At 35.4% G+C, this 24,423-nt stretch overlaps 1 protein-coding gene across 1 annotated transcript in view; it reads left to right on the top strand.

Annotated features, from left to right (window-relative positions):
• Positions 1 to 24,423, top strand: part of KCNH7 (potassium voltage-gated channel subfamily H member 7) — a gene marked incomplete at both ends in the record, with an annotated part of 209,425 nt that extends 185,002 nt beyond the window's left edge. Inside the window, 6 exons of the mRNA XM_079539152.1 lie at positions 2,924 to 3,129; positions 5,728 to 5,827; positions 15,505 to 15,756; positions 20,220 to 20,388; positions 22,685 to 22,877; positions 24,157 to 24,423. Coding sequence (XP_079395278.1) covers positions 2,924 to 3,129; positions 5,728 to 5,827; positions 15,505 to 15,756; positions 20,220 to 20,388; positions 22,685 to 22,877; positions 24,157 to 24,423 — 1,187 coding nt within the window. The remainder of the gene's footprint in view (positions 1 to 2,923; positions 3,130 to 5,727; positions 5,828 to 15,504; positions 15,757 to 20,219; positions 20,389 to 22,684; positions 22,878 to 24,156) is intronic.

Genomic DNA, 24,423 nt, shown 5'->3' with positions numbered 1-24,423 from the left:
GATGCAAGCACGTCAGATTACTCCACTACTGATGATGCTGCATCAATCAAAACCATCTGATGTCCTTTCTTTGAGCAGCATGGATACTGACAGAAAAGTGTGGGTAGCTTATAGGAAAGTGTAACAGATTAATCTGATCTAGATTGATACCTAAATTTAATAACATCATTATTTCTCTTATACTTCTAAAGAGCATATTCTTGTTTATATAGTATGGGGAGTAATTTGTTTTTTTACCAACGAAGTATGGCTCAGAGCAATGTTCAGTCCTGCTGGAAGGCTGCCTGCAGCTGGTGATGGATCTTATGTGGTACCAATGAAAGTTTATCAGCTATAGCAATTTAAAAAAAAAAAAAAAAAAAAAAAAAAAAAAAAAAAAAAAAAAAGAAATATAACTAAACATCTATAATAACTAAAAATAACCTAAATAAAACTATACATTCTTTTTCCATTTAGTGTCAGGTAATTAGTGCAAGTGACAATTGAACAGATAAGTAAGGATTTTTCTATACTGAAAGCTATACCAGCTGTTTTATCACTCAGGTGTTCTTTTGTTCTATTTTTCATTTATCATCCACTGTGGGAATTTACAGCCAAGAAAGTAGCTGAAGCACAATGTGGATTGGTAGCAATGTGTTATTAATTCACTTGTGACTGATTATTCTGCTAGTACTTAGAAATACAAAAGTATGCCTACAGCAATCCTTCCCTACATTTAGATAAAGCTATCAAGATAATTTTCTTATCTCATGCTGTTGCATCTCATCAGATGGGCCAGATTAAGGCAGGAGCATGCAAGGGTTCATGCAAGAACAACACTGTGAGTTGTCTACTTTTCTGTATGAATGTCTTCCTCTGATTACAAACAGTGTGGTTCAGTGAGGATTTCCTCTCTTACATCAAATACATGTCAATTTCTATAGCACTTAACAAGTTTATGAAGTCATTTTCTTCCTGGATAAAATATGCAAACTGGTTGTGTTTTGTGTGTTATACACATCAGATATTTGTGCACCTCTCACACTGCAGCAGAGCCCCAGGTAATTGTAATTGCAGAGTAATGCCACTACATATCTTCCAGCCAGTAATGATACAAATGAATCACAATATTTAACACAAATGTAACAAAGATTATCTGTTCTTAAACAAATATTTTTCAGAAAAAAAAAAACTGTAAGGAGAAAACAGACAACAAAGCTCTCTGTTCTTTGTTTTCTAGCACTGGAAAACTTCACAGGTGGTTTCCACTCTGAACAAGTTTTGTTCATAAACATAAAAACATAAACATAAAAAAAATCCAAAAAATGATGGGTGCGTCCACATGTTTTCCTCAGCTCATCATCACTATCTAAAGCTGGGTCTATCACAATCTAAGTTGGGTCTGATAAATGCTAGCCTGAGAGCAGTACTTCTGTGCCTGATTCTTAGGAAAAATGATGGCTGTGGATCTCACAGAATCTACTGCCTGTTTTAATGCTGCCAAAAGATACTAAAGAACTGCCATCATATCAATGTTGTCATATTACAGAGAAGGCATTATATGCCTTGTAGAGGTACCTCTACATTTGTAGATATTAAGACCAGCAGGACTATTCAATTGTCAGCTAATCTGTTGTATCAAAGACTTCTATTACATTTCATACTTTTAACTATCTGTTGTGTCTAATTAGTTGTGTTTGATGAAAGCATAATGAGAAAAGTGATGAATTTTGATCTGAAAACAAAATAAGATAAAGTAATCGCTGTTCATCACAGTTTCTTTCCAGTGATTCATTTTTATTATTAAAAATGCATGCTTTATTTCCAATATGAAATTTTCATACTTCAGTTTTTTTGCATTGGTTCTTGCTTTGCATTCCTCATTATATGCTAGAGGCATTTCATACTGAGTAATTTTCCTCTCCTTAAGCATGTGAGCAACATTATCAAGTTACATCCTTAATTTTCCTCTCAATAAGTTGAATGGGCCATGCTCGTCACAACTCAGCCCATGAATTATTTTTTGCATGTCTTAGCTACTTGCTCACTCATTTATCAGCTTCTTTTTTAAAAAATGGAAAAAACAGAACTATTTGCAGTAACTTAAAATAAAAAGTATGAATGCCTACCAGAGGCAAAATCACCCATGTCATCTGTTTTCAGTTGCTATGACCACTATTCTTTCCAACAAGTGTTTTCCCAGATATACTCCCCAGCTCTATTTTACAGATATGCTGTGCATTCCTTTGTTTAAAGAGTATTTTGTACTGGTCCGTGGCTGCTCTGCTTTTATGATAATTGGCTTCTGATACAGCTAATAAGCAATTAAATAGAGGTGACAATTGTAGCAAATAGTGTGAATGTGTCAACATTGATGAAAACAGTTGTAATATCAAAATAGAAGAAGCTATGCTTAAAGAGCTTCTTCAGAACAGCTTCTACATCTTGGAAGTTTAACATTCCCTCCAAAAATTGTAAAACCTTGTAATTTCCTACCAAAATATATATCAAGTAAGGTTTGTTTCTTTGTGCAATTTCAACAAAATGAGTTTCTAGGGTAGAAAGGTCCTGGATTCTACTGAAAGTCAGAAATTACACCTTTGTTATTGTAAGGATATAATTTCAATCCAATAAATAATGTTTTTCCTGAGAAAGGAAAAGGAAACTGCTTTTACACTGTTTTGACAGAACTGAAGAAAAACTGATGAAACTAGATTTTTCTTTCACTTCTCCAAGTATGTGACTATGTAATTGTATTGATTTTAATTTACTATTTAATAACAGTGCTTTTGATTTACATCAGCATATGTGCAATGGAAATCAGATTGTAATGCTTCATGCAAAATCAAGTATTCTACACAAATATCAAACACAAATACGTGATTGAATTTAATGGCTTATTCAAGTTTGGAACAATAATCTCTATCTAATTTTCTTTCTGCAGGAAAAAATGATATTTTTGGAGAGATGGTACATCTTTATGCAAAACCAGGAAAGTCAAATGCAGACGTGAGAGCTTTAACATACTGTGACTTGCATAAGATCCAGCGAGAAGATCTACTAGAAGTTTTGGATATGTATCCTGAATTTTCTGATCTTTTCCTCACAAATCTAGAACTGACATTTAATCTGAGAGATGAAACTACAAAGGTACATATAAAAAGTTATGTATTTTTTTCCTTTGCATTGGGCAAAATCTAATCCACAGTAACAAAACTTGAAGAGAGCAGCTGAAATGCCAAGGTTAGCAAAATTAAAAGCTAAAAGCCTGAGGCCAAATCTTATTTTGAAAAAACCACACTCACCTGATTACTTCTCGTGGAGTCAATTAAACTCAGCAGAAGTGAATGAAATTATCCAGATAATGTTAATCTAACAGGATTTTGTTCTATATTTAAATAGTATTAAAATTTTGGTGGGGAGGGTTTGGAATGTTTTGTTAAACCATAGAAAATGTTTTTCCACCAAGCAGGGCCATAGACTGGGTCATTACAAGGGGAACGTTAGACACTAAATATAAATGTATGACCATGAAATAAAAATAAACAAGATTTTCCAAAGTCATTCTCTGTCTAACACTACAGAACATTCAAGTGCCTTTCAAACATGAATTGTTAATTCTCTTGTCTTGGAGTGCACCTTACTCGTAGGAGACAAAAAGCATAGAAGAGACTTTTCAAATGTCATTAATTCCTCAGATGTGCAGGGATTTATTTCTCTTTTTTCCTACAGTGACTCTTCTATGTGGTCTCCTTTGCCCAGAATGCATCTTCCAGCGTGCAGGAAAAGTAGAAAAATCCTTAGTGTTTCCTTATCTCAGGCTGAAGAAGTCAATCTGAACTGGGAAAAACAAGGGAAAGTTAGACCAGAAGGGAAGAGGGGAAGGACTTCTTGGGCTCTAGAAAGTGTTCCCTAGAAATTTGTATGGTACACTAAGCACTGACCACCAAACATGAGTTACACTGCCCAACAAATGGCAAGTTTGCATTTCATTCTTTCTGAGCTTCTATCAGTTTGTGGGTTTTTTATCATACTTTTAAGGAAAAAGAGAATGAATGAGAAGAGGGTAACAGAATTTGACCTCAAAGACATTCCAAGAAACAGACAGAACTCTTTTTAAGTTTTGGATGGTAAATAACAGAAATGGCTTTGCTAATCACCTGTTGATCATTACCTTAAAAAGATTAAATAAAAATAGCTTCTGATTAGAAATGCCATTTTCTTCTTTTGTTGAGTCTTTTCTTCCATAAAAGATTATTAAAATCTGAAAAAAAGACCAATTCTATTCTTTATTTTAAAATGTATTTCATTATGTTTATTGGAAAGATCATCATTATTAATTATATGGGAAATACAACATAATTAATAGTCCAGTGATAAATTTAATTTAAAACTGTAAGTTCACATATTTGAAAGACTCCTTGAAGATAAATTTAGATTAATGATTGTGGTTTTAGCAAATTTTTCCTTGCAGTTATAATACTATCAATGTTTTATCATTATTTGTCTAGATCTGAGGAAACAAATCACATTATCTTAGAAGACACAAAGAAAGCTCTTGCTACTCAGATCCCTTTAGAAATTTTTCAATTGATAATTCTTACTGCTGTTGCAGCTACTAAGAAAAAAATCAATAGACATCACAGACAGGAAAGAACAAGCTCGCCCATGCCTCTGAGCCTGCGTTTTCTCCAGCAATTCTACTTGCATTCCACTGACTGTCACAATCCAGAAAATGATTTCCAAAAAAAGTGATGAGCACAATCTGATATACAAAAGATCGCTCAGATGCAGATTTGGTATCTGAATAATATATGCTTCTGCCTTAACTTCTGCTCCTGCCCTCAAAATTATGTAAAGTGCCTTTTTCCTCCTGCAGTTATTCTACTAGAAACCCACCTCTTAGACCCCTTACTGATCAGGTTTACTGCATGTAGAGAAAGATATAAGCATTTACCATGTTTCCCTCTGCCCTTATCCCACAGTATGTTTTCTTGAGTGGTACAGGAAACCTCACTGGCAAAGGGAAAGGAAGTACGCTGAAGTCAGTGTCTTGCGTGTGTACACAAAGAGCGTAACTTGCGCTTTATTGGCTTATCCATAAATTTCCCTCTTATAAGTAGAAAGAAGAGTTAAATACATCCTGAATTCCTAAAGGCAACAAAAAGCACATATATTAATGTTTACAGAGAAAGACAGCATTATATTAAGCTATGGAAGTAAATATCTTAATGAACTGCATAAAGTTAAAAATAATGAGGAGTATATTGCCTGGTGCTTTTCAATCTTATATTTGTTGTTTTAAAATAAAACTTTATAATTAGTACCGTACAATTAAATATAAATCTAACTACAATTAGCTACCACCTTACTCCTTGCAATAGTATGTATACATTCTCTGTTAAAGTGATTTGTTGGGTGTGGTTTTTGGGTTGTTTTTTGGATTTATTTTCTCTAAACTTATTTAAAACACATCTGTACTAGTTCAGAAAACTGATAATACAGGTGAATTTATTTATCAGGATACTTTTTCACATCATGTAGCAACATTGCCAGTTTTGCTCAATGTCAATATGAACTTTATAACATTAGCATTGACCAATACTATTAGATGGGGATGATGTAGACTGACTTGTGTAATACTGCCTTTCTTAAAGCTTGAACATGATTGAGTCAATCAACTATTGAAAACCTGCTCTCTTTATGTGGGACTAATCTGTCGTTATGTTTCATCTTTCATTAATCAAGTCTGACATCGTAATAAGATCACAAACTACTAATGATACAAATGGAGATAACTGCAAACTACGAAGACGGAAATTGTCCTTTCAGAGTGAAATAGAAAAAGGTAATTAACTTCATTTTTTACATTGGACAGTGCTGCTTCATTATTCATTAGTATTTCACTTGGTAATTCTGGGTACATTAGGGTCCTACGTTGGTTGTTACTGTAGCAGGTCTTGAGAATCCATCTGAGTAGTAAAAACATTCTGTGCATTGTCCCCTACATAGTTTTATATATCTAGAGGATATCAGTGTCACCTTTCCATGACCTCTTATCCATCAGTGCAGAGCTATTCAAACATTAATCTACCCCACTATTCTTCAGATAAACACTATCCTTCAGATAAACATGTGTGTGTGTGTGTATATATATATATATATATATGTATATATATATATGTACCTGTACAAATACCTACATGTTATCTCCAGGCCATTATCTGTTTTCTGAGACATCATGTTTTAAAATGTTTGGCGAAACTAGTCTACTATATTATTTACCAGCAGTGTTGATTTTATTTCCTCAGGAAAGTACTTTGCTGAACTTTGTGTTAAGTGGTGTTTCTACCTGGTGGTTCTACAGTAGATTCCTAAGTAGATTCCTATAGTCAGGTTTTAATTCATTTGGGAATGTGTAAATGGTTGTACTGGAAAGAGTTCAGATTTCTGTGTTTGCATTCACCTTAGAGACTTTTGTGATTAATCCTTATGAAGGAAAATTCAGTGAAATACTAAACCCAGTCAGAATATTCAGTACTCCAAAATACCTGTAGCTGTGGTCAGACAGCAATAATAATGAAGAAAGCTAAATTTATAAAAGATTCAGAAAAGGAAAACACAATTCCTTGGATAATTTTATATGGTCCAATGATTTGGACAAATTAATGTTTATACTATGCCACTTTTTCCTACTCCACAGTTAAATCCCAATCCTAAATGTAGCACAAAACCAATTTTGGATTTGCATTGTAGTTAATAATGAATGGGAACACTTTAAAGGTACATGGCAAGTGTAAAGCTTGATGAAGAAAGACTTCAATCTAGAGTGTGGCTACTCAGAACAATGACATTGCCATTTGATCAAATAAACATCCTTAGGGCAAGAAGCCAACACTGACACCAAATCTGTCAAGAAAACGTCCCCATGAAATATTCAATCTGCTCATCACTAAGAATCTGTTGACAGAGGTGCCCTGCCTGAATAACCTTCAAATTTCTTATGAGAAAACATATGCTGCTGTCTAGATATGATGGAAGTGATCTTCCATGTCATGTCTCCTGCAGAATTACAAATAGGCTCCTCAGGTGTCAGTGTGGTGCAAAGCCTCAAGATTTTATGGTTCTCTCTCTCTAGATTATATTGAATAGTTTCTCTTAGAGACATTTATTTATATTACTTTTGAGATAATATAATTATATAATTTCTCACAGTTTTGTCATTGAAAAAAAAGCCTTTCTTTGGGAAAGAGAAGACAAGGCTTCTCTACAGTACCTGGTAACTTTTGAGTTAGAGAGAAGAGCAGCACATTTAAAGTCCATCTAAGCACTGAATATGCTTTTGACACACTGGTTTACTGTCCCACTCTGGTCCCTGTTCAGATTCTTCGTATGTTCCCACTGCCAGAGAAGGCACCTAGTAGTCATACACCTTTTGTATCACTTCTCTGTGGCCCATTCTATGAGGTCATAGAGTGCTAGATGTTACTACTGGATTATAAAGTTCTATTTATATCAACGTCAATATCTTCCCATGGAAGAGAGCTGCATCATACTTTGATCCAGCATAATTAGACCATAATTGATAAATATTTCAGCACGATCCTGTAGAGTGCGTTAGAAGAACTGGAAAAGAAAGATCAAGTTCCTAAAAACAGAGCTGGCAAAGCATTTCTGGTCAACATATTCTTATAGATAAAAAAATGTCTCACATAATGACTTCCATCATATTTTGATTTTGTAACTGAACAGACTACAATTTGAATAGACAAACAACATTCTCACTTTAAGATTTTGATATTTATAATCTCAATAAATTATTTATTTGTAATTATTATGGGGAAGAGGATTACCCGTTCTTTACTTTCAGTTATTGACCTATATTACATAGTTTGGAAAAACATTATTTTCATCTTCAGTGTGATCATCAATGATTTTCTCTCTTTTGGAGTGCTAAAATGGGATTGCATTATCTCAGCCTTTAGTTCATGCTAGCCTGATTTGGACTTTGTTGCCATAGTAACTCTTTCTGCAGGAGTTTTATCAGGGGTTAAAGAAAATCCACACAGCTCGTGCATCTGCAGTTAGTGCCACTACTTTTCCAATTCCAAGTAAGACCTCCTCAGTCTACCTATTACATATTTCCATCATTTCTTACCTGTGTCAACAGAAACTGATCTTATCTGCTACAAATGCTCAATCATAGGCTCTGGAATTTGTCCAGAGAAGAGCAATGAAACTGATGAAGGGTCTGGAGCACAAGTCTTATGAGGGAGCTGGAATTGTTTAGCCTGGAAAAGAGGAGGTTCAGAGCCTCACTGCACTCTACAACTTCCTGAAGGGGGAAGGAGTTTGGCTTCTTCTCCGAGGCAACGAGCAGGACACGGGGAAATAGCCGCAAGCTGTACCAGAGGAGGTTTAGGTTAGACATAAGGAAGAACTTTTTTTCTCAGAGAGTGGTCAGACACTGGAATGACTGCCCAGGGAGGTGGTGGAGTCACCGTCCCTGGCAGTGTTCAAGAGGTGTCTGGTTGAGGAACTACGAGGTATGGTTTAGTAGCTTGTGGTAGCAATGATAATGGGAGGACTACAGGTTGGACTAGATGATCTTGAAGATTGTTTCCAACCTTGTGATTCTATGATTCCATAATCATAATATTCTTTTTAAAGGATCTAGCTTGTTCTCTGTTTTCCAGAAAGCAAACTTTCCAGACTGCAAACCACAAGACATCCCCTACAAAATTAAAACATGCACTGCATAGCAGTTTATTCTTGCTCTCATCTAAAATAAATTCATTGCAGGACTTTCATTGTAACAGATGAGATTCCTTGCACAGGTGCAGGTGCAGCCTCAGCCAGTTGCCATAGGTGCTTGACAGTCAGCCAAGAAATTCTCTCCATGGCTGCTCAAAATAAGCAGTATTCCTTCCCAACGAAGTTTTCAGATGGGTTCACAAGTTAGTCTCCTGCTGAAAACTGGTGGACAATGAACCATTCTATCTAAATTCAGTTGCTTTATTTAGCGGTGCAGAACACAGTCTTGTCTTGTTCATTTTTTGTTTTCCTTCAGTAATTCCAGTTCAGTAGGAGTTAGCTGTTTTCAAGAGCAATGCATATGGGCAAGAAGATTCTTCAGCTCTGCTGGTACTGACTGCGGATCTGATATTCCATGCTGAACAGGGCATCAGTGGAGTTGGTTCCATAAATAAGGAATCCAAACATATAGTTGAAAAAAATGCAAGTAACAGACTATCACCCTAGAAAAGCTCACTTAGACTTTGAAATCTTGATATTTTGAAAAGACTTTACTTGAGTTCAAGCAATATTACTTTTGCTATTGTCTTCTGTAACTTTTTGTTAATGTACACTTTTGTGACACTATTTAAGCATCCAATTAGTCTCACGAAAAGCTATCATTTGCATTGATATTAAATTCACATAAACCCTTAGCTGGAAGCTATCAAAATCCTGGACCTGGTCTAGGCACTCACGCATAATTCTTGTGAAGCCATGGAAGTAATCGGATACAAAATCATTTCCCAAGATAAAGCTTTGTTTTGGGGTTAACGCTACGCTAGTGCTATACTCAAATCCCATCTGCTCTTTGTTCTTTGAGCAGGCCATATAAAATGCCTGCAGGGTAATATAAATATTGTCTAAATAAGACAGCATGGACATACTAACGAAGACCTCACTGAAATAAAACATTGCTCTGGATTTTTAGATATAATCCAAAGGCAACATCATCCCGTGGGCTCTAGCTGAGAGAATGAGAAGGACTCCAATAGAACTGTATTAGTAATGAGAGATTCAGGTAGCTAGCAATGCTTGATCTTGCCAGCTGGCTCTAGGAACTCATTAAAAGGAATTTTTATGTCCATAGATGTGATTTTAATAACCCACAAAAGGAAGTTCTTATGAAATCTTTTTACACAAATACCTCCTTCACTTGCTCATGTTAACACAGTCTGTAGCAATCAAGTGCAATATAAAATGCATGCTGCAAAGTTTCATTTTAAGCATATTAACTCCCATTCTTGTACCCTCCTCTCAGCTTATACATTTAAAGGCTTGGTTTACAAATAGATGATTCAGCCAAGAAGTATTTTCTGTGTCCCCAGCAAGAAAGTAGGGAAGGAATTTGTTTTTAAAAAATAAATAAATAAATAAAATTTAAGCTCTTACTTAACTGTTAAACTAATATATTTTGCTAATGAAATCCACTTGGGCTTAATTAGAAAAGTTTGTAACATTCACCTGGTGTGTCAGGTGGTTAAATGATCACTAAGCAACTATTATCAGGGCAAGAAATTTGTAGCCTAGAAGAAGATTTCATGTTCCTGAAATTTCACCTTCAGTGAAAAGTGTACGGTTGTCAGAGAACCCATCACTGCAGTTTTCCATCTGCTCCTATTATTTTTGTTTTTGATGTTACCACAGTGCCTAGAAGATACCTCAGGGAGCTTCCATAAGAATCCTGTTTCTACAAGTTGCTCCCAGAGAGGCTGTCTCCAAATGTGTGCAAGCACACATACCAGTAGCTATCCTTTGGGATTAAAAAAAAAAAAAAAAAAAAAAAAAAAAAAAAAGTACTCATAGCCCTATGGTGAAAATTGTATTCCTTTTAGAAGAGAATTCTAAAATTTGGCTTTTGACCTGAATCTCTTTTCAGGTGTATTTTATACTTCTTTATTTCTCATTTTTTAAAGTATAGCATTATTTCCTGAAAAATAAGAAATGTCCTTCCGTTATTATCTAATTATCGTTATAATCCCATTATAATGGGAGCTGACTACCAGTGGGGAAGGATCTCTTCTGGAGATGCCCTTCTCAGGAGTTTCATAGGATACCCAGGATATGGGTAAGCATTCTATCTATTCCCTTTTGGTATAATTACTGCTTAACTGAACTCTCTGGTATATTTCATAGTTATAACATCTGTACGTTATTGATTATACAGTTGCCTAATCTTTAGTTCAGGATACTGGGAGGAGATTTCAAGTATTTTCTACTGTTCTCTGCTTCTCAAATCATCCAAATCTTCACAGCGCTGAAATGAAATACATCAAAGCGCGCGTATGTTTACCAAGCTCTCACAAGCTTTGCTGTGACAGATCAGGAATTCAAACGTTCTGCCAGTACACTTCTGTTCCTCTACTATCACTGTAAGACCTACAGCAACAAAATTGGTCTTACTAAAATGATGGAATTTCACTTGTTTATATCTTTAGGTTCTCCAGTGAATTGTTCCCAAATTATGGATAAAACTGAAATTAAAGGGTTCTTTTACTATTAAAATTAGTTACAGAAAAATAAGATGTTTAGATTTTTTTATTATTGAAACAAGGAATTGTTTTAGCTTTCCTAAAATATCACCAGCAACCTACTTTTTACTAGGAATGGGAATATTCCTGCATTGATTTCTAGATAACTTATTTTTAATTGATCAAAAACCATACAGAAATTTTACAATGTGTTTTGTGTATTCCCTAATGGTAAGTGGGATAATTAAGGGAATCAAAATGAGGAGAAATAAGAAAGGAGGAAAACACGTATGTGCTAAAGAATGAAAGGATTTTCTTCTAGGGCTTAGGTAGAAAGCTTATAGGCACTAAGAGTGAGGTCAGGCAACATGGAGGGCTATGGATATGCTGTACCCCTTTGTAGTAAGATAATTCATGCAGTTAAAGCTCAAGTAGAGTTAACGCTGGCCGGTACTGTGGTGGGCAATAAAAATGGCTTTTCTAAGTAAATGAGGCAGCCCTCATTTTATCACAAGGATTTGGTACTGTTGCTAAACAAATTATTAGTGAATGGTTGGAAAACAGTGTTCAAATTAGGGATTAACCACTTTGGATTTTTGGACTTCTTTGAGATTTTGCACCTTTCCAACCTGTTTGTGGTATTGTATTTAATGTGTTCTATGAAATGCCTAATCACCGACTTCAATCATTTGCTGAATTTGATGCTTGAGTGGGCACATAAAGCATTTTTCTGTTCCCTGACAAGATTACTGATATTTTTAAATTAACGAACAGACAACAAACAGAATTGCTCACTAGAAAATATTTTGTTCATATGTAGGAAAAACAGATTTACCATCGCAGGAATATTTGTGAATATCACATAAGAAAAACCTAGTAACAGTTGAACCAAAATACTTGCTAGGAATATGAAGATCTGCTAAGTTTTTGAGCAATCTCTCCTTCAAAGTCACAGTGTGCATTTCTCTTTACCAAGGGACTTACTTGGTGCAACATAAAATGATATGGTAGGATTTTTCAAAGGAATGGGACAATATCATAACTGCTGAACAGATTTACAGTTATGCTGATAATTTTAATGATAAGGATTATGTGTCTTACAGTTTGGGGTATAAATTGCTTTCTGTGAGGGTGAGGAAGTCATTCCCTTCATTTCTTCTGAAAAATTGATTTTGTCAAGGCATATTATGGGGCTTTATATTGGATAGCTGAAAAAGGGAGTAAAATTTTACCTTCTTCTGATGCACTATGCTACATGGCTAAACTAATTAAGTATGACAAATTCAACTTAATGAAATTACAGTAATATTAAACAATGCTGTTCCACATGTAATATAGTAGTGGTGTTTTCACAAATATTGTTGCTAGCAGAGTGATTCGTTAGGAGAAAGTATGTCTGGCTCATGCAGACTGCCACTGTTTGAATAATGCAAAACTTCAATGCTGCAGGCTAACTATGACACTCAAAAGAAATTCTGATAATTGTTGCAGCGAGCAAGATTTTATTCCAGTATTTCTGTGAGTCTGTCATAGGTGCTTTCCATTGCCCTCATGACAATCCTGTTTCTTTTCTTCCATTGCTGGTACAAGTGCAAAAAACACTAAAAATTACTATGAAGATGTTGGGAGTTCCAGACAGCAAAATATCAGATGACATTGCCTGTAAGATTGGCAGGCATCCAAAACATAACAATCTAAAGCATGTCCCGTAAAGAATGTAACGATGCTTGAACATGTTTAGTAAAGCAGGAAGTTACACAAATCAACTTTTGTAAAACAGTTTTTCTACTCCTTAGAATTAGAGAGTGAAAATTGCATTAGCAGAGAAGGAAAGAGGAAGCACTAAGATGAGGGGCTTTTCTTAATGATTACTCTTTTTTTCCTGAAACAGAAGAGAAAGGAAAAGAAAGTATTTTTGAAACCTTGAGTATGTTTGCCAGAAAGTCAACTTATCCATAGATACACATAAAAAGATACAAATTTTCATCTAGAAAATTCATTCCAAACCAATGACTGGATTTCATCTGAAGAGTAAAAACAAAATGGAGAAATTTACTCTGCGAACAAAGCACTGCCTAGATATGATTTGTAATATCTTATTACTGAGCTGCAGAGGCATTGCTGAATGGTTGAGCTGAGGTGCTGAGCTTGCACCTGCAGAGCCAAATACAGTTCTGTTCCATTTGCAGAATAGAACGGGATTATTGTACAGACATAAGAATCTCTAGCATCAGTCTTTTAAAAGAAAAACAGCTTATGACTTTCTGAATATAACCAAATGGCTACCATGTAAAGCAATTGCACTAAAGCCAAAGATGCATATTTAGAAATAGATCATCAGGTTAAAAATATTCATTGATTTAAATAGGATTTTAATTTTTTTCTAATGTCGTGGAGTTTGTTATACCTGAACAGCATTTGGAAAAGAATATGCTCTGTTGATTTGTTATAGATGAAGACTAAATGCAGACACATCAGTTGAATTATCCTGTTTTACAGAAGGATAATTGCTAGCAGAATCTGGAATCTTGTTTCTAGATATTTTAATATTCCTTGAATATGACAAATAAGATCTGCTATACTTGAGCTGCTATACTATTTTTTTCATTAGACTCTCCATGACCTCTGTTAAAATTAGTTCACTGGTTGATTCGTATTCCATAGGGTGCTCATTACTGTTAGTGCACAAAATCCCATGAACATAAAAAATTACCCTAAAAATGGCAATTTCAAGCTTTCATTATAAGGTCTTTTTCACAGTCAGCAGTGTGACTGTGGTTGAAGTTAGTCATGCAGTAAGTAATTAAGAAAATTTACTGTACTATGACTGCATGCATTTCACCATATATTTAAAGAAAAAAAAAGCCTTGTGAGATAAACATTTGAATTTTCTTATGAAGCTTTCTTGTGTTTTTTTGTTTGTTTGTTTGTTTGTTTTTGCAGTTGGGAGATATGTGGGGCATCTACCCATTCTGTACATCGCCCAAAAGCCTTACCCTGTCAGCCCATTAGCGTTGATGCCTTAGAAGTATCAGAGTGTTACCACTAACACTTACAGCTAGTAATTCTGCTTTACAGAAGCCAAATAAAGTTAGTTCAATGCAGGGCTGTTTAAATTGTTCCTAGAGACTCTAGAGTGTACAGTTGCAGGAGAGATGCCTTGGTACTGGTTTTATTTTGTAGGCCATTATCTGCCCTCACTGCTCATAGATGTCTGGACTCCTGCAGAGTGCTCCATACAAATACTGCATTCTCTTCATGTACAATAAAGAGAATTAGATGTGGCCACACTTTCATTTCAGTGCTGTGACCAGAAATCAAACAAATCTATGGAATATAATAAATGTTGCATTAACCACTTTTGTAGTCTGTAAAGACTGCAGACATTCCATAAATATGTTGATTAGTAATTAGCACAAAGCAGATGGGAAATCATGCTGTCTCCCCAGCAAATTAATGCAAACTAGTTACAGTATTTATACACTGTTGAGACTACCCTGCTAAAAAGTGTTTTAAATAAATAGCATAACTGGAATTATCTTGACATTTCAGTTAAAAATAGGTAAGACCAAATATTGAATTTGAAATTAGATTCAAGTTTATGCTGAAAAGAGATCAGGAGTTCTCTATATCCACAAATGATCATTCTTGTGTTTAAATTCTATTTCCTTCTTACAATGTCTTTTAAAGGCATGTGCTTTAAATCTGTATTTTTATTTGCCACCTCTTAAAACTACTGAACTTGCTGTTCCTCACTCCAGATCCTGAATGCAATTAATGAAAGCTTCATTCTGAAAGTGGCTGGTACTTTCCTACCCAATATATCTCAGCTTTTCACATACTTATTCAAAAGATTGGATGATCAAAACAAAATGAATAGCAGTTAATTCAAAAGGCTAAGGAATTTGGGCTGCTGATGTCATTTTGAGATGATCTTACAAAGTAATAAGTTCTATTTTTTTTTTTAAGCGTGTGTCTGGATTTATAATACATTGTTTTTGTAATAAAAGGCTTTCTGAAATGTTATCCTTAACTGGAAAAAAACAGTGAGTAAATAGGAAAGTTGGTTTGATATAAGCAGCTTTTTGAAAATTAATTGTGATCCAGAGACTAGAAATTCTTACCATGTAAGTACAAATGTCTTTTGTGTCTTTAAAAGAAATACAGATCTCCATCCTCCAATCAGAATAAACTAGAACACAAGTTTATAAACTGCATGTTATTATACATGGTTATTTCTATCTAACAGATTATTTCAAAGAGAATGGTCAGAGTGATCCTGAACCCATAGGGGACAACTCCAGATATTATCAATCTATTAAGAAACACTTCGAGGAGAAAAAAAGTGGCTCATCATCATTTGTGTCCTCCATTGAAGATGAGCAAAAACCCCTGTTCTCTGGGGTAGCTGATTACCCATCCATAACAGAGAAAACTACAGAGCTGGACTTTGAAGAAATGATTCATGCAACAGAAGAAATACTTATTGACAAAAGAAGTGACTCTTGCAAAGGTAATATAACTGGTACTTTTTTTTAAAGTTTGCTTAGACATCTTTTTTGGTTTTATTATCAAAAATCATTTTCTTAATGATCCTATTATTTACGTAATTGTTACTTTTTTGTTTTCTGAAGAATAAACAATAATATCTATTTTAGATCAAAAATCAGTATTTCAGAAGAGGACTGCTATAGTTTGATGCAATGACAGTGGAACCAGATTACAGAACCTTGCAAAGACTATTCCAGGTTTTGTTAACAAATAATCTGCTAACTGAACTGCCTTAGAACAGTAATGTAAACAAAATCTTTGAGATTGTCAACCAGTACTTGACTTTACTGAGCACCCCAGGATGAAAAGTACCTTCAAATCAAGAGAATATGCCAAGGTTGGGAGATGGTACAAAATCCTACTTAAAAAGAGTTAAATGAATCTAGGAGTTGTTCAGATAATTAGTTCCATTCTCTGCACTCATGATGTACAACCAAAATTCAGTGAAAGTAGCTGATAATAGCTTGAAGAAATGCTATCGCATTTTGTTGTATATGTCAACATAGGGTTTAATCACAATAACATTTAAAATTGTATTGAATATGCTAAAATTTTCATTTTCTCATTGATGTGAACTGGAAATAATGAAAAGCCATAGATTAATGTATTCAGTCTTGCTGAAAGTTTGTTTGTAATTATTTCAGTTTGAAGGGAAGAATTACATACAGTTTAATACTGTCTTCCCCAGTAGTTTGTTTTGAGTCAATTTAATAATTTACTCATTGTTCAAGAAACTTTGAATTTTAGGTTAATTTTAAACTGATATTAATATCCTGATATTAATCAGGCCAAACAGTATCTTTTTTCATTTTAAAGATATGAATGTATGAAATCTGGTCTCTTCAGGATAGGGTCATATCAGTATGAACACACAAACTTCATGCATGCGTAATACAATCTGTAAGCTTACCTTTCCACTACTGATAGCCAAAAACGTGTCCTGGAAGCTATGGCAACATTTTCCAAGGCAACCTACTGCAGATTTTATTTGAGTTAAATTTAGCATGTATAAAGGTTACATATTTTGATTAAGATTACATTCTTTTTTTCAGTCTGTTAACTGGCATTTCTGATAATGTGTGTGAAAGCTCAAATTCAATAAAATATGATCAGCTTTATGCTTTAGACTGCTATTAATTAGAGGTTGTTTATTTATAACTTGAAAGTAAGTACAGTACCATATTCCACAAGAGATAAGAGTCTTTCTTACAGTGTATGAACTTATTTTATAATTTGAGTGCCAGTTAATTTCCTTTGTCATAAATCAAATGTTTATTTTAATAGGCTATAAATACATATTCTGGGACAAAAACCATTTGTAATTTCCCCAGAATAACACACAGCATTGGAAACTATGGGATTTTACTGAATGATTTATTGAGTAAAATAGCCAGCAACTTGGTTTTACAGGCCGCTAAAAAGCATTGAAATATAAGACCAATATTTTTAGTTTCTATTCCACTGGTTTTACAACATCAGTTATAGCTGCAGCCATAGATGAAAATTTTAACCCTGATTTTTGTCATAAGATTGCTCCCTTTGCTTTGCTGAGAGCTTTCCAGATTCCTTGAACACGGATGTGACATGTGTACCCACTAAATCCAAATTACATGCTTCTCTGACATTGTTTTCTTCACCTTCTGTTGGCTTACGTGTACTGGGAACCTGAATATGCATCTGTGTAGCCAAGACAAAATCTTTTCCCTTCCTTCTGTTCAGTGCATAAAATCAGTTATAGGTCATGTCATACGAAATCCAAATACTCTACAGCTCCAGGAAACTTTCTACCACCTGCTAACCAAACAGCACATAATATAATAAGCAGCTACTTCTGATTAAAAAGAGGAGAAAGTCTTCCTCTGCCTGGAGGCATGTAGTGAGAGCTCCCCTTCCTGGCTAAGTCTATTTGAAATATAGGACTGAAAAGCAGACTTCTTTTTTTTTTTTTTTTCCTTTCTTACTTTCTGTTTGTTTGTTGTTGTTTTCTTCATAGACCAATGCTGCTAAAAGATGTGATTGAAAAGGATTAGCTAATAGCATTTGGACAGGCCTCTCATATGTCACTCACACACTGTTTGTTGGGTTTTTTTTTCCTCTTTTCTTTGAAACATGGCTCTGGTTGCTATTGTTTGCTTTGAAAAATTTCCCAAGTGTAAAATGAACATAACCTAAGTTGCGTTATCAGCATGCAGTGCCAAAAGAAGTGTTAGGAGAACCCTGAAAAAACACTCAGGAACTACTGAAGGATTGTGGGATTCACATCCAACAGCTCCTATGACTAAGGCTGACACCTGATAATTGGTCAAGGATTTTCTCCAGCTGTACAATGAAGCAGCTGTCTGAGCACAGTAAGAACATTTAATGTATTCTGTGGTTTTTACATAGTTAAATAATTACAAATATTACTCTAATGGGAGATGAAACTTTAACACTTGTTCAGTACAATAGCCTTATTTTTTCCTGAACAGGAGGAAATCTGAGCAGAGAGGAGAATCTGAGGAGTACAAAGCAATTTTTGATAGCATATGACAAAAGATTGATTCAAAGTAATGAAGGCTGAGAATCATAGAATGGCCTGGGTTGAAAAGGACCTTAAAAGTCATCTAGTTTCAACCCCCTTGCTATGTGCAGGATTGCCAACCAGTAGACCAGGCTGTGCAGAGCTACATCCAGCCTGGCCTGGAATCCATCCAGGAACGGGGCATCCACAACCTCCTTGGGGAACCTGTTCCAGTGCATCACTACCCTCTGTGTGGAAAAACTTCCTCCTAATATCTAACCTAAATCCCCCATCTCAGTTTAAGACCATTCCCCCTTGTCCTATCACTGTCCACAGTAGTAAACAGCTGTTCCCCTTCCTGTTTATATGCTCCCTTCAACTACTGGAAGGCCACAGTGAGGTTCCCTGGAACCTTCTCTTCTCCAAGCTAAACAAACCCAGTTCCCTCAACCTTTCCTTACAGGAGAAGTGCTCTAGCCCTAATGAGGATGAGGTGTAAATATGTATAAAAAGCACTGCTCGTCATGAATATGTCACCTGTAGGCTCTGCAGAGCTCACGGCAAGATCTTTATATCAGATAAGGGTAGAATATATATCCCATGATAAGTAATTTGTAACTTTCCACCAGTTTGGTGAAAAGGAAAAACTGCCTGAAACAAAGAATGTAAACTCATTTAAAAATTCACAGAGGTATAAATTAAACAAATTGAAAGAGGATGAAAAAGTAGCTCAAACAGCAAAAAGGAAAGGAGTGCACTTCAGTTATTTTTGAAGTCAGTTGCAGCTGACTTCTTTGACCAAGAAGTATTAGGGACAAAATGGATTGGATTTGTGCAAGCAGGTACAGGCTGGAGCCTGGAATAGTTGTAATCATTTTCTACAGAGGGCTGAATATAAATATAAATATAAAGGACTATACAAGGACTAGGTTTTTATTTACATGCATATAAGATATACAGGTTTAGAAGGGGAATTAAAATGAGCAATCTATCTGAAACTATAGTGAATCCTAATTATGCATTTGAGGATTTTTGCCTTGAAGTAAATTTACTGTCTGTACTTCAATCCAAAATGTTACCCATAGGTTGAACAGAAATATATGTGTATATATATTTACGATGAAGCTCACTTTAGTATTTAAGTGATCTCTGTCTGACCTATGCAAAATATTTCCTTCTGTTACAAGTCATAGAATATGAAACAAAATAAACTGGCACCCTTCACGCTATAGTACAGCACCAGTCTCTGAAACATGCTTTAGATACCAACATAAGGGTTGGAGACTCGTGATGCTAAAACTACATTAGTGCAAATCTTTTTCCCTTTGAAAGTAATAACTGATTTAGCTTTGGTTGTTTGGTCTGGTTTGGAGGCATTCCAACACACTGTAATGCATGTCAAATGCTGTAAATGCAATGTAGCAAGTTCTCCTTTTACACCAAAAAGCTAAACAGTAAATACACTACAATATAACACTCTAGGGCAAGAAAATAGGTTTTAGGCAGACACAAAGATAGTCAAGTATATAATTTCATACATTTAGTTTAGAGTAAATATGTCTAATCTCAGCTTGAGAAAACTAGGGGTTTGCTGTTAAAAAATAAGTAATGACTTCTATTTCTTTAGTTTTCTTGGCAGAACTCTGATGATATTGACTATATAGAGCTACTTTGTGTATGTTCAGCTTAAAATATTAGCATGTTGCTATCCTTATGTTAAAATTTTATAATTTTTTGATGTCTCCCCTGTTATTTTTCCCTAAACGTTGGTAAGGAATAAATACAGGTCGCACAAATTTTCACCATATCAAGCTGTCTTCTAAGGTTTGGAGAAACACTTGTAAATGGGATGTTTGAGTCGTGCCAACCCTCTTTTACAGCATGTGTGTAAATCTATACTTTTCCTATATTTTATTTTTCCTCAGATATCACTGATAAAAGAAACTGGGAGGAACAGAACATGAGGGAATACCAAGACTCCCCAAGTCACTCAGCATTACCGCATGTAACATGGGGTATCTGTGATACTGAAAGTGACTACGTATATGGAGAAGTAGAGAATCGATTAGATTTACTTCAAGAACAACTCAACAGGTGAAAACAGAGATATTATAAATATATATATTTGTGATAAGGGTTTACAATTCAACAGATATCAATGATTCTACAGCAGGAATTAACTTGCACAAGAGATCTCCAAAGGTATTCGTACCTTCAGAAGCTACAAAAAACCTGAGTTGCACATATGAATTCATAGCAGCCTAAGTATCACCTAAATTCAGCCTTCCTGACTCTTGGGAAAAGAAAAAAAAAAAAACTATTCTAGGAATACTGACTACAAAATTTATAAATCACTGTCAGAGTAATTATATCACTCACTTCTAGGTACCCACGTTAATCACTCTGAATTGCCTTATAGAAGAGCATTTCTCATTATTTTTTGAGTGAGAAAATAACATTGTTACCGATAAACTAAGATTTAAATTGTTATGCATGTTATTAAGCTGCTTTATTTTTTAACTCTTCGTGTTTATAAACTCTTTCATGATTTCAAGATTTTGATCTTTTCTGGATCTTCTATGGATGGTGTTATAGGCAATATTCTATCTTGCTTATGTCATATGTGGCTTGCTGGACTAAAAAGCAGGATCACTTTTTTCCTGTCTTTTTCCATGCCTTGGCAAATTAGCAGGCTAACCAAATTGTTAAAAGGATATAGAGGACTGGAAAGCCACTGTACCAGGACTCTGGGCCTAGTGTTATCTCTTTCTCCTCTTTAAGCTCCTGTTCAGGGAGGTTCTGGGCCAAGCACTTAAGGTTCTCTTGTTTGTTTTTGCTTGTGTGGCATGATGGCATGTTTAAATTGTGGAGAAAGGAGGGAGAATTTATATATATAGTAGTAATGAATAAATACAATCAGTTAAACTCTTTGATTAGAAGTAAAGGGGAAAGCTTACAAAGTGCTGACAAAGTAAGAAGGAAGGCATTTTATAGTTAATTCAAAGAAAGAGACAAGTGATTATGCAAGTCCACCAATGCCTAATCCCTTATATACACTGAGATATTAAATCTCAAGTTTAGCTGACAGAAGTTCTGTGGATGGTGGCATGTTGCTGCAGTTTTTTCCCCTGTGACACAAGCATCATGCTTGTGTGAGATCGGCCTATTTTTAAGTTGCAAACAATCCAAGGGAGATGAACAAGAGGGCAAGTAGAGCATGACTGACTAGCCTCTTGTTTTGTGCTTTTCATTACAAAAGCTGATGCCACAGAACTAACTTCTCCCAATAAATGAAGAAACAGCATCTTAAAAATACTTTGGGCATACTTTTCAGATTAATTTCAGGTATGCTTTATAAATAAGTGCCACAGGTGATGGACAACACTAGAATGAAAGGAAAAAAGGTACCAAGCAGCAAAGATCATGGTGAAAGCAAAACTCTGTCTCCACAGGATCATTTCTGCTTCTGTAGGGAGTCCAGGTAGTAACATTCACAACATTAAAAGCTACTGACAAAGATCTGTTTGCTCTTGTCAGAAGGTGAGTGCAGTACAGAAGGCTATGTATCCAAAGTGCAGTCTATTGTAGCATGCTTGTATCTTTCCAGCAGCTGAGGAGGCATTATGGGCATTACCTATTGCTGAGCTTGTCAATCATGGTAAGACCATTTGAAAATCATTTTAGTGCTGCAAAATTGTAAGAATGATATAAGCAGATAAAGTATTTCAAAAGTCATATAAAACTTATGAAAAGGAAAATAAATAGAAAAGAGCTACTGAGTTTGAACATCAGAAATGCTGAAATTACTTATGGGGTCTGAATAAACTTCCACAGTTAAAGAAACCTGGTCAGATCTTGTTTGTTTGTTTGTTTGTTTCTAAACTGATGATCTTGTAAGAATCTTTCATTTCTAACTGTGGAAGTACGCTACTGTGGTTTTCTGCTTATTTCAGTGCATTCAATTAGCATTGAGAGTGTCAGAATTAATTGACAGATATATAAAAATGTGTCCCATCCTCAGCCAGTACAAATCAATTTAGTTTTGATGAAGAGAGGAGTTATTCCTGTTAACTTCAACGGAAGATCTGGTTCCCTCTATTACTTTCTCTTCCAAGTATAAGAGACAATAATGAACTCATTCTTAATGTTGCAAAAAAATAAAATCAGAAGCAAGCTGGCAAGTGTGATCCGTAAAGGAAAGGGAGAGCTAGCACGCTTTGGAAAGGCTCAGTACTCCCTCTTCTGTTCTTTCCTCTTAAGGCATGCTCATGTCACAACAAGAGCTTGCTTTATTAATAAGCTACAAGTTCCTCCTGAATACATCTGTAATCAGTATGTTAAAATACACCCAGTCCTGACCACATGTTCACCGATTTTATTATTTCTCTAGGCTTGAATCCCAGATGACTGCTGATATCCAAACCATACTGCAGCTTCTGCAGAGGCAATCAACACTCATTCCACCTGCCTATAGCATGGTGACTGCAGGTGCAGAGTATCAACAGCCAGCAATCCGGTTTACACAAAAGCTTCATCCTGTAGCATCAATTAAAACAGACAGAAGTTTCAGTCCTTCATCTCAGGTTTGTATATGTCCAATAAGATTAAAAGAGCCTTGTTAATCTTGTTAGTTTACTGGAGGAGGAAAATCACAACAATCTAGGTTCTTGTTCAGTAGTTAAAGAATATGAAATTATTATTTTGATCTAGCATCTCTGCATTGGACTTTTGATGCTGTAATTTCAGAAACCACATTTTCTGTGAGAGTTTAAGAGATTTATACAATGATCTTATAATCAGATCAATTAATGATCATGTACATCACCAAAATTAGCAGAAAATAAGTATTAGACACAAGAGCAAGCCATTGGAAGCATGAGACCTGCCTGCTTGGGTGTATCTGCCATAGGTCCTGCTCTTGAAGTCCTCAGAAACACGATAACTGAACAGGATGGTCATAAATATATGGAGGTAAGAGGGGACAAAAACCATGTTTAGTCCCTTGCCACTGACAGAAATCTGCTCATACAGCGCTGACACATACCTACATTTTCCAATATATGTTTTCCACTCCAGTTCTGTTCAGGCAGTATTTCATTTTCCAAATTTGTTTGGAATTTCTCGAACTTAACAGTTTGGACAGATGTGGCAAGTTATTTCCTGACAAGCTGCAGCAAACAATCAGTAAATACACTGTTCTTAGATGTATCAAATTCCTCACACATATGTTGAAGCACATACAGGCACAATAAGCTCAGCATGTCCAGAAAGCATCAGTTTGCATGCATAAGGACTGTCAGGACAGGACACATGCAGCACTTTTCAGAAGTGTTTGCCCACTATGCCAGCTTCTGCCCAAAACATATACATACCTTTGTCAGAACAGAAATACAGCAAGTCTGCATTAAAGCATCAGCAGGCACACTGCACAGTTTGAATGGATTCAGAGTATAAAAGTGAAGAACTGAGGCCTGAGACTGGAATCAAAATGGTTTTAATGTTTGGACTGAAGCAATTCCAGAAGTATGTTTTAAAACCAGGAATTCAAGAATACTGAAATCCATCCTCTTAGATTGGGTCTCAAGAATATTCAGACCTTGAGAAACAACAATATATGTATATCTTGCTGTCATGTGAACACATCTGGGGGGGGCCAACAAGATTCCTACACTTCTACAGTTGACCAACAGAACTGCATTCAATTACATTAAATCAAGTGCTGTACCACATAAAAATACTTCAGCTCGCTGTTTTACTGTCAAATATGGTTTTCCAGCAACAATCTGTGCTAATTTTGAGGAGAAACAAGAACCTAGAAGAGATTGATAAAATTATTGTCATCTTGTTTCTTCTCCTTTCCAGTGTCCTGAATTTCTAGACCTTGAAAAATCGAAACTTAAATCCAAAGAATCTCTCTCCAGTGGAGTACATCTTAACACAGCCTCAGAAGACAACCTGGCTTCCTTTTTAGATCAAGAACATGACCACTCTGCAGAGTGTCCCCCACAGCATCCTAAACCTTATCTCCCATCAATTAGGCACCCTTCCTTGCCAGAATGTTCAGTAAGCACTGTAGGAATCTTGAGTCTTCATAGGCATGTTTCTGATCCTGGTCTTCCTGGGAAATAA

Source organism: Tetrao urogallus (assembly GCF_951394365.1).
Source record: "Tetrao urogallus genome assembly, chromosome: 8".
In the NCBI taxonomy this organism is placed as follows: Eukaryota; Metazoa; Chordata; class Aves; order Galliformes; family Phasianidae; genus Tetrao; species Tetrao urogallus.
This window is presented reverse-complemented; position numbering and strand designations above follow the sequence as displayed.